This window comes from Eptatretus burgeri, chromosome 5, assembly GCF_056783735.1.
Source record: "Eptatretus burgeri isolate ZD-2024b chromosome 5, Ebu_testis_v1, whole genome shotgun sequence".
Taxonomy (NCBI): Eukaryota; Metazoa; Chordata; class Myxini; order Myxiniformes; family Myxinidae; genus Eptatretus; species Eptatretus burgeri.
The window spans coordinates 26,672,080-26,683,812 of record NC_140965.1 but is presented as its reverse complement, the minus strand read 5'-3'; the positions used below and the strand labels follow the sequence as shown (position 1 = coordinate 26,683,812).

Below are 11,733 nucleotides of genomic sequence, written 5' to 3'. Positions count from 1 at the left end.
GATTGATCAAAAAGTGTTTACAACACTGGCAAGATAATATTTTGTTTATTATTAATTGCTTATTTTTTATCATTGAAAAGTGATTTATCATCTGAATAATGTGTTCTCTTTCTTTCTCCCACCTTTCCCTTTTTCACAATCTCACAACCTCCTCCTTGTATCCCACCAAACCCTACTCCCAACCTCCATTCCTTTGTCATTTGCAGTCCGCCTTCATGAGAGCATTGCTGAGGAAAGCTTTCACTACCTAGTCTTTGATCTGTGAGTTTTGCACTCTTATTGTACATAAACTGTGAACATGATCATGTTTTGCTTAAAGAATAGAGAGAAAATTAAATGGAACCCACTATGTTTGTGTGTGTGTGTGTGGGGATGGGGGGTGGATGCTGGAGGGGTTTGGGGGGAGGGGGTACACACACTTGCATATGGCAAACTTTTATTTGAATATCCATCAATTAAAATGCAACAAATTAAATAAGATTATGTTGACCATTCCCACTGATTCTATTCTTGCCAATTTGAGTAGGCCTTGGTTTGTTCTCATACCAGTAAGAAAAAAAATCAAAATTAGACCTGGCACGATGGCTTACAAACTCACCTCGAAGCTGTCTAGCCTGGCTTAGAAACCCAGCCCAGCTATAAACTGTCGTCCCGGTGTTTCACAGGCAGAGTGATTCATCAACGTGTGTGCCGTCCCTCGGATGGACGTTAAACGGGCGTCTCGTCTGCCGGCATTAGTTGGTGGATGTTAAAGATCCCACGGTGTTGTTATTCCCGAATACTGGGTGACCTATCGCTGGCACCCTGAACAAATTCCAAATTCCTGCCCAAGCTACTTAGTCGTGCATCACGCCTGGCCAGCCTGTTCGTGAAAGACTTGGGCCAAGCTTCCCCCCAGCCAACCCAGAAGAACGTGGGAATAATTGGGTCCATTATAGAAGAAGTAAAAAAAATACAAAATTCATCGACTTTACACCGTATGGCAATTTATTCCTGTTCACGTGCTTGTGGTACTTTACTGTACAATCGGATTGGTGACAGTTGACTCGTGCTTCCAATAACTCACAATGGGAACACACACAGAACTTTCACATGAATTACCAAAAAAAAATTTTTTTTTCACAAAAACACTAAAAAAAAAAAAAACGAAAAAACAAATTGTAAAAAACACAACAAATTTTGAAAATAAAAATAAAAAATAAACCATGGCAAACAGAAATTTCACACAAATATAATTAAATTGTTTACCGATGGACGTGACAATGATAGAGTTAAAGCCATGACATAGGATGGGGATAGATAGACGTCTCTGCAGGGCAGAGCCAAAGTGGAGAAGCCTGTACTGCACGCACTTCGTTCCCATCCATTGACCCAGATTCACCAAATCACTTGCTGCACTTTCAACACAAACCTTTATCGTACACTGCAGTCATTTGGAATCTACCGGAAGAAATATGATGGATCTGGGTCAACAGACATGAATTCTTGAGCACTGTTTCCATCCGGTATAGTTTTAAAATTTTATTGCACAGCCACCAGTTTTTAGGAAGGTTTCATTTTGTACTTTGTTTCAGAGGAGATGACAATGCAATGGCGGAATAAATACCAGATTCCAATATTAAAAACATCATAATAATAACCTTCACAATTTGCCAATGCCAGGAGAGGAAGGAACAGTCCCTGTCATCCACTTTGAACATGTAGTTTATCCAAACAGTTTTGGACTTTAAGTCCAAAGTCTGTATAAAAGAAGCATCGGTGCATGTGTATGTCCATCCATCGTGCTTTACAGTGTTCTAAGGAGTTCCTGCTGCCGTAAGACAATAGAAATGATACCATTGGGCAACTAATGATACATTTATTTAGTTGGAAAGTGAATAATCCCTTTGCTTGAAACAAAAAAACATACCTTTTCTAAAAGCCCATCTTTCCATGATGGAAGAAGGAGAAGAAGAAGTGGGATTCATAGCTTAATCCATCCATCCGTTGGGACCATACTCTGTGCAGAGCGTTGGTGCTGCCTAAGCAGTCTCCTTGGCTGTTGGACACAATACTGGATGGGTCACCATTCCGACACAGGATACCAGCAAGCTGGCACTCATTTTTGCCGACCTCAGAAGGATGACAGGCTGAGTCAACCCCACCTGGTATTCATTCAACAGCCAAGCAGAATTTGAACTCAGAATCCTAGAATCCCAAGCCATAGCTTAATGTAGCAGTTCTTACAGTAACATTTCAATGATTCTACAACAGCAAGGAACCCTTTGGAATAACCAGTGACCGACTTTTTTTCCTGCTGTCTTTTGATTAAAGCGACGGGGTCGGAATTTCTAGGCACCTGTGAAGTGAGAGTTCGGGACTGCACTCCGATGTGAGGTGATACTTCATGGAGCTCATCTTCATCGTGCTCACTGCCCTCCAGCAAGTCCTTTATAATTGTTTCAGATATCGAGCCCCAGCAAATAATGTGTGAACGTAAGTTAAAAAAAAAAAAAAAACAGATCCGGTGTCATAGTGGTTTGAGCATCCATTCTGAATCTGGGAGGTCGGCATTTTGATTCCGACATTGGCAAAGTCATACCAAAGACTTTAAAAAATGGGACGTGCTGTTCTCCTGCTTCACACTCAGCATTTAGAGGATAGAGCATGGATAAACCTTGTTGGTTGGCATCCATAGGTTGGAGGAAATTTTTCATTCATTACCTGGCTCAATGTGGAGAGAAACACGACGTCAATTATATGGTGTTGCATGTACCCAGAATGCTCCATTAGGTGACGTCACACCCCCCAAGCTTGATGGCTATGTCTGTCTGAAGTAGAGTCTGGTGTTGTCTCATGTATGTCTGCATGTGTAAGGGATTTGTCTTGCACCTCCTGGAGCCCTAGACCTTGTGGAAAAGAAGATAACGATCAGCTCAATGAAAATGCTTTGTAAATCAATTCAAAACAGAAGTTGATATTGTAACTAAAATAGGATGTCGCTCGTTTTTTAAAATTCAATTTTTTTAATGCCTCCGCTGATGAAGTCACCAGTGGCATTATGATTTAGGGTTGTCTGTCCGTACGTACGTACGTATGTATGTACGTACGTACATCCGTGCTAATTTTCTCTGTTTTCTCTGCAACTGCTTATCCGATTGACACAAAATTTTCACCATCGGTGCAACTACTCATGTGGAATGTTTTATTGATAATTATGACGTCATAGTTCATGTGGTGTGGCAGCCATGTTGGAAAAAATGAAAAACTTTGGACCCCTTTTATCTGAAACTGCTCAATGGAAAAAGTTGAAACTTGGCACATGTGATGTACTCTGCATGGGAAACAAGTGTAATTTTTTTTTGATGATGTCACAGGTGGCTTCGTTATGATGTCATTGCATATGTCTAATACTTTATCCGATCAGTATTAAAATTTTTTGAGGGTTATCTTGGGATAAATTGTATGGGTGGGGGTATTGATGGCATCATCCGTCACGTGGTTCGGCAGCCAAATTGTTTTTAACGTAAAAACAATCAAAAATCTTATTGTCTGAAACAGCTGAACAGATCAAAGTGAACTTTTACAGGTATGATTGTCTATCCATGAGGAACAAAAAGTTTTCCACCTATGACGTCATAGGTCGCACGGTTTGGCAGCTATGATTGTTTTTTTAAAGAATAAACCTTTAAAAATCTTCTCAAGAATGGCTTGACAGATTGAGGGAAAACTTCACCTCCATGTTCCCCAAGCCTTGGGGATACCAGCATGTTCACAAATAATTAATAGGTCATATGGTCTAGCAGCCATATTGGATTGAATGAAAATCTTTTTTAAAATTCTCTTCCTCTTGAACCACTTCATCAATCTACGTGAAACGTTACAGTGATGACCTAGTTATCATGGGAATATATATGGTTTAAATTTCAACCTGATCGGACGCATGGTCTGGCAGCCAGAATTATTTAATATTTTGAATGTGGGTTCTGGGATTTAAAACAAACTTGGTACAAATATGTATAATTATGTAATAATGTGGGTGGAGGCATATCTAGCGACGTCACGACGTCGAAGAGTGTCCCTCTAGTTTCTTTAATTTCCGGTCGCTTTTCAATAGACCATGGGAACATTTTCACGTTAACCACACAATTGTTTTTTTTTACCCCATTGCGCTGACCTCTCTGATAGCCGAGCTGCTCGGGTCATTTGTGAAGCTACTTTGACCGTTCTGCTTTAACATGTTGTGAAGCTGATGGCATTCACCATTGTGTCTCCTTTAATTCATGCATGCCAGTCGATGTGAAACGCACTATACCACTTAATAGTTTGCAAGCATTTTAATGGGAGTGAATTTGTCATTCATTAATTTATGTGGGAGTGGCAGCAGGGTTCTTGGCGAGTGAATGCATACCACCTTATCTGTGAAATTTACACACTGCAGAAATATTAACTCCTCAATTATTCCCGGTACGAAAACACCCGAAAAGGAAAAGCACTTTCAAATCGAAACCAAGGTGAACGTGGATATTTTCCCGTCGGTGAAGACTCTTATCAGGAGATTGTAACCAAAACAAATAGTTTTCTAAGCTGCATATATTCCAACAAACAGCAATAGACAGCTGCTCTCATTGCTGCAGGCGGTCCCACGCTGTCTCTTACATTGTTTGAGTAATTTTCTGAATTGGAATCACCAAGGTGACATCATGTCTGAAATTGAGTCTAGTATGAGTGCCAGTTGCCACCAGAGACCGGGCGAACGTGGGGGTGGGAGAGGGGTGATGGCAACCATTCGAGTAATCGGAAGGGTATTTCTGGACTACGTATGGTATGTTGGAAATTCCCTTAGCAAGCATGTCTTTTATTTCTTTCTCTGACTCATTAGGGCCTGCAAGCAGTGTGTGGATGGAAGGAGGCGAAGCAGTTAACAAATTACAAATTACATTTCTTTTTTTTTGCCCATGTAATGCAAAGAATACGTGCAATAACTTTTTGCAATGAAATATTTTTGCTGGCAGTGATGGTTCTCGCACAACCATTTGCCAACGCACATGACAAAGAAATGATTGATGGTTGAGTTCTCCCGAAATAAATTTCACTTTGCCCCCTTTGAGATCAGGAATACGTCTGAACAATTGCTTGCAGTGAGACTACTACAACACACAAATTCCTTCCTGCATGCTTCACTCCCAAAGTCCTGTTTAAAAGATGAGCTTCACAGGTAGGATAATTCTGTAACCGATTTTGCACAATCAGCATGCATTTCTCACAGCAATCATTAAAAGTTATTTTATTTTGACTAATGCATGGAAGGAACCATAACGTGAGGAGGCCATTTGGCCCATTGGCTGACGGGATGGCCTGGAGGCATGCAAACTCGTATCCAAGATGTCTCGCCTGGATTTGAATCCATACCCAGATATAAACTGTCATCTTGGTGTTTCATCTGCAAGATGATTTATCAATGTGTGTGTCGTCCCTTAGACGGACGTTAAACGGGAATCCCGGGTACCGACAGTCGTTGGTGGACATTAAAGGTCCCACACGATGTGCTTCGCGAAGAGTAGTACGAGATATCGCTGGCACCGTAGTGAAATTCTAAATTCCTGCCGTGATCTACAGAATGCACTGCATCAGTGGCACAGCCGTGCCCTCAGCCAACGATACGATCCTTACAGCCTTGTTCTGCAAACGAACGAATAAGTTTTGGCCCATCATGCCGAAATGAATTTCACTTTGCCCTTTGAGATGAGGAATAGGTCTGAACAATTTCTTTCAGTGAGAGGACTACAACACGCAAATTCCTTCCTGTATTGTGCGCTTCCAAAATCCCGTTTAATATTGAGCTTCAAAGGTATGAGAATTCTGCCTAAAAGTGAACTTCACAAGCTTATCAACCCCTTTGGGATAGAGTTTGTGGTGGGAGGAGGTGCTGGGAGGAGAACACTGTGGCAGACACGGGGACATAACAAGCAATATATAATGAAACTAGAACAGCACTCGGTAGAGCGAACATCCCCACTTGCCTGAACCGTTTACATTTTGTATCCCACTGATAGGCTGCGTCCAGATATGCATCCAGACCATTCGTCCTTGTCACACACCAAAATGTAATCGGCTTGTTCTTGTCATTTACCCAACTCATCGAACAAGTTTTGTCATAATCCGTCTTCAACATTTTAAATTTCTTACTCTCTATCGTATTTTGCCCCATCTCTCAATGGTAACGAACCACTTTAAAAAATTTAGAAATTCTTTTAATCCTCATCCGAATCTGAAGTTTCACCAAAAGCAAATCAATTAGTCCTTGTCACACACCCAACCTGTTCACCAACTTTAGTCCCAATCCATCCATAACTTTTTGAGATATTGTGCTATCCAGGTATTCCCCGCTTAGTGAAGGCTCGCAAAAACGAATGATTTTATTTTGGATTATTGATAGCTTAACGAAGGTCTTCATTCGCTACAACGAAGGAGCCATCACAGTGTCATGGTGATTGTGCAGTGTCACTTCTGCGGTGATGATAAGTAAATGTGTTATTCGACTGATTAACTTTTCAATGGGGGAATTCACTTTTCAGAAGGCTTGCAAATAAATAACTTTACAGAATGAAAGGGTTAAAAATTAACATCTCCTCCACCACCTCCCGCCACGCCACCACCTTCTGTACAGAAACTTGGACTCAACATTGTTTTGGTAAGTCATAGAACAAAATTAATTTTATTATTGTGTTACTGTTACTATTATTAGGAAAATAATTATATTATAATGTCACTTGCAATTAAAACCACTAGTGCGGGCCCGTAGACTACACCTGCATCACCAAAACGGACACGCACAATGCATAAGAACTTGGAACAGTTTGTAGTTTTGGAGACTACAAGACAAAACAATGACAATGACAAGATGGAACTGCAGAGGGTTTTTACAGCACAATTGACACTGTGCTTGGAGAGATCGCTCAGCGCTTCAGTGAGCGCAACACACAACTCGCCCGTTCACTCGCTGCCTTGAATCCTGAAAATGGCACGTTTTTGGATCCCCACTTGCTCCAGCACATCATGACATTAACAAAGTCAACCATCAGTGAAACAGAGTGTGTGGTTGCAAAGCAGTTTATTCGCTCACAGACAGAAAAGCAGCCAAACGAGAGATGGACAACACAAAAACTCCTCTCAACATTCCACAAAACGCTGGAAGCCATGCCAAGTGTAGTGACTGCTTTGAGACTTGGACTAACAATTGGTGCGTCCACTGCCATGTGTGAAAACTCATTCTCAACATTGAGGAATGTCTTCACTGACCATCGACGGTCCATGCGCCATCCACTCAAGGCACAACTGGTACAGCTGGTCTTCGAGAGAGACCTCACACGTAAATGCCTGAATGAATGGAAGGAGAAGGTCCTCACAAGATTCCACACCGAGACGCATCACCTGCAGCTCTTCTGACAGCGAGTACAGCGGTATAAAATCTATACGAGGAGTTCAGATTGTGTGTGTGACTGCTGGTGATGTGTGTGTAATTGTGGTTGCAGTGTGGTTGTGGTCAGCACCCGCCGTGGTCGTCTGCTTTGTACTTCTGATGTTTAAGTTAAATGTTGTGTTTGGTGCTTTGCCTATCCCATATCTAGTGCTTTGTGCATAACCTTACCCCTGTGTAATTGACTGCTTTAAATGTGGACCTTGTGGTATCTTCAGGCTGGTCGTATTTGCTGTTGATAGTTTAACGTGATGATCGCAGGTCATAGCCGACTGTGTCTTATTTCAAAGTGCGCTGATTCTGGTGCCAACCTCCCCCATTTAGTCATTGTATCTCTGGTATATTAATTTTCTAATGCCAATTCTTCACAACACCTTGTATAAGTGCACCTGAATTGGTGCCAATTGTCTAATCATTGAACATTTGCATTGTGAATGTGCCAGTTTGTTGAGGCTCTCCTGCATTCGAATAATTTTAGGCCAAAAACATCGGAACATATTAAATCTAGCTGAGATCAATTTGGTTCGTATGCGACGGCAACCTCAGTATAGATGTGTCAATGCTGCATGAATACAATAGTATACCGGGTTATCAAAAATATTAAATATAATAATTCTGCCCCCCCATCCAGTTCATATGCCTCCCTTAATACTGAGCCCTGGCTACGGGCCTGACCGCTCGTCCGATTGATATCAAACCTTGAAAAGGCACATCCTCGGGGCCCCGGCAATATTCCTGGCAAGTTTCAATCCGATCGGACCGGTGGTCGTCTGGTTATTAATAATTTGGGGAAAAAAATGCCATGATAAGGTGAGGAGGTGGAACGACACCTTCAGCTGCCACATATACACCTTTTCAACACTGAAAAAGCAGTAAAATAGCCGTAACTTGGGAACCGCTCGTCCGATTGATATCAAACCTCGAAAAGGCACATCCGCGGGTCCCCGGCAATATTCGTGGCAAGTTTCAATCAGATCGGACTGGCAGTCATCGAGAAACGGCGGTCGCAGACAAACAGACAGACACACACACAGAGATTGCTGGAATTATAGATAGATTGTTATACCAACCATATGGCTTTGCTTTTATACAAAAATATTATTGTTAGGAAACGAAGTGTAATTTTCCCATAAGAAACTCAAAGGGCACTCGGTAGAGCGCATATCTCCACCATGCAATGCCTGATCAAGTAGAACATATCGGGCCCAATAAATTTTTGAAATATCATGCGATATATTGTTTTTGGCCCGTTTCTCAATGGTGAAAAATCACTTTTTTTTAAAAAAAATTAATTCTCCTTTCCAGATCCGGATTTGTTAGATGAATTAATTATTGATTCATTTGATGAATTAATAATTAATTCATCCTTTTCAGACATCCAACCTTTCCATCAAGTTTCACCTGAATCCATCCACAACCTTTTGAGATATTGTGCTATGTATCACTTTTAGCCCTATCACTCAATGGTAAAGAATCGATTAAATGTTTTTTAGTATCCGGATCCAGATCTTCACCAAAATCTAATCGATTTTTGCTTATCATAAACCCAAACTGTCCACCAAGTTTCATCTGAATCAGTCCACAACTTCTTGAGATATCCTGCACCCAAACAAACAAACAAACAAACAAACCATTAGACAGGGATGAAAACATAACCTCCTTCACCTTTGGTGGTGGAGGTAATAATGGAAAACGAGTTCCCGCATAACAAAGGTTCACATAAATGAAGGGTTATAAAAGTACGTAACCCCTTTGTAAAGCGGGGGATACCTGCATATCGTTGTTGGCCCCATCACTCAATAGTGAAGAATCACTTTGAAAATGCTCGTATCCAGATCCGGATCTTCACGAAAATCGAATCAATTAATCCTCGTCACACACCCAACCTTTCCATCATGTTTTCGTCCGAATGCTTCCATAACTTTTTGAGATACCCTGCGATATGTCGTTTTTTGGCCCAATCTCTCAGTGGTGAAGAATCACTTTATTCAATCTGTTCTTGTCACACACTCAACCTGTCCACCAAATTTCATCCGAATCCGTCTAATTTTTTGAGATATATCCTACTCGCAGCCAAACAAACAAACAGACAGGAGTGGAAACATAAACTCCATCCACCTTTGGTGGCAAAGGTAAAAAACAAATTGAGCACAATAATACAGTGTGTGTGTGTGTGTGTGTGTGTGTGTGTGTGTGTGTGTGTGTGTGTGTGTGTGTGTGTGTGTGTGTGTGTGTGTGTGTGTGTGTGTGTGTGTGTGTGTGTGTGTGTGTGTGTGTGTGTGTGTGTGTGTGTTGTCATGCCGGAAGCTCACAAATGCGATTTGCTTCTGTGCCAAGATATTTAATCTCATGAATGGCCAACTTACCATTCCCCAAGGTCACCCAACCGAAAGCCGAATTTGGTTGGGGCACATGCAGGAGGCAGAAGGTGGGAAAACGTTCCGAATAATTAAAATGGGATTAATTGCCAAAAATAATTCGGGAGAAAAGTGGTGGACGACATGCTAGGGCTAAACAGAATAGTCCAAGCGACACCCCAGACACAAATTGGGAGGGGTGGGAGAGTATGCAACTTGTAAACAAGAAGAGAAATATATGATCCTTACCCCTGAGGCACCACAGAAACCAGACACTTACAAAGTGCAAAGGGAAAGCGTGGAGCAAACTTTGATAGGACGAAGCTGAGAATGTGCGGGATGGACTGGTGGCATGGCCGAGAGCAGAGAAGGGCACAGGCCGGATGGTGGGAGGATGGCGCAGAGCGACATTCCGCCAGGTCCAATTTTTTCATCCATGTCCAGGGAAAAGTTAATTTTGTCTGTAAGTATGATTGCAGAGAGAGCACGATGCTCATATCTTGAAGATCCGACTCCTGCTTGCACTCTGTATTTTTACACAGAGGCCTCGCCCTTCTGCACAGCCAGTCCCTTGGCCCACCCTCAGTACACACTCTGGTAGGCAGTGCCACATGCCCTCTGATAGGCAGTATCCCACCCCTCTCTAAGGCTCTACAGCTGAATATGTCGTCATGGCCCATAGATGCCGACTGAATATATTGAGCTCAGTTGTGTTGAAGAGCAAAGTGCTTTCCTGGTGCCTTTTTGTGGCCGCCAAGTCCTCAACTGGCCCCGCCCGCTAACAATAGGTTTTTACACATACAATCCTATCCCAAGATACACTGTGTATAAATTGCATATGCTGTCTTTTCAGCATTGCATTTAACAACACGTTTTAGCCTTACAGGTACCTGGTACATGATGATTTAACCTACTCGAAACACACAGCCTATACTAAAGGTTTACTACATTCTAACTATGGATACCACCCTCCGACACCCCCGTCAACATACACAATATATAATTTTTCTTCCTTGCCCCTTCGACAAGGTCGGAGACTGGGAACATTAAAATGAGCTCTGGCCAAGCGACCGATCGGCCGATCATCTGTCCATGCACTTTTGTGTCTGCGATCCGAGCTATGATTGGCTGAATTAAGTTGCCATGGTAACCATCTCAGTAACGTGGATTGTGTACGCGATATTTCAAAAACAGTTTCATATCTGTACACTGAATGGAAGAGCTCGTATACTGAATGGATCAGGACATAACGAGATGCAAAAGGAACAGTAGAGAAGCACAAAAAAGGACCAGTGGCGAGAGGAGGGAAAACATCAACAGCAGAGTAGAAGGCCAAGGAAGAGGGAGATTTTGACAAAAGGTGTGGGGAGGTATGGGGACAGGAGAGGATGCATGGGGTGGACAAGTTCATGCATGGGGTGAACAAGATGGATACAGAAGGAAACTCCAAGGAGGGAAAACTGGAAATTGGGATGGAGGATTGATTGGAGTGGGGGCTTAACGAGGGTAAAAAAAGATAATGGTTTTGGATTGGGGACGATCTGAGACAGTGTCGAACAGCTGTCCTGATGACCTGTAGGGACATTGAAGTGGAAGTTGCTTAAGGGGCTGTCACACCTTGACGATTTCGCCAACCTATGCCGATTTATGAAAAATTTGCCTAATACGCTGGCACACGTCTAATACGTTATGGGTAGGTTTTATATACGTTAAGAGCACACTGAAAAACACTGCCATAAGTCGTTGTACGCTGGCTTTAATCGTTGAACTTTGTGCTTTTTCTCAATTTTCGTATGCTTAAAATTTTACGACGTACTCGGCGTTTGGCTCACACGTTGCGCTACGCTGGCCATAAGGTTTAGGCACGTTATGCGATCGTTGACACACGTTATTTATATGTTACTCGTATGTGGAAAC

The 11,733-nt window shown here is 42.1% G+C and overlaps 1 protein-coding gene across 46 annotated transcripts in view; it reads left to right on the top strand.

The window, feature by feature from the left end:
- Positions 1-11,733, top strand: part of LOC147026119 (calcium/calmodulin-dependent protein kinase type II delta chain) — a 260,756-nt gene that overhangs the window by 143,035 nt on the left and 105,988 nt on the right. For all 46 annotated transcript variants that reach the window (XM_085881195.1, XM_085881182.1, XM_085881183.1 and 43 more), the window contains exon 4: positions 207-261. In XM_085881195.1, coding sequence (XP_085737321.1) covers positions 207-261 — 55 coding nt within the window. The remainder of the gene's footprint in view (positions 1-206; positions 262-11,733) is intronic.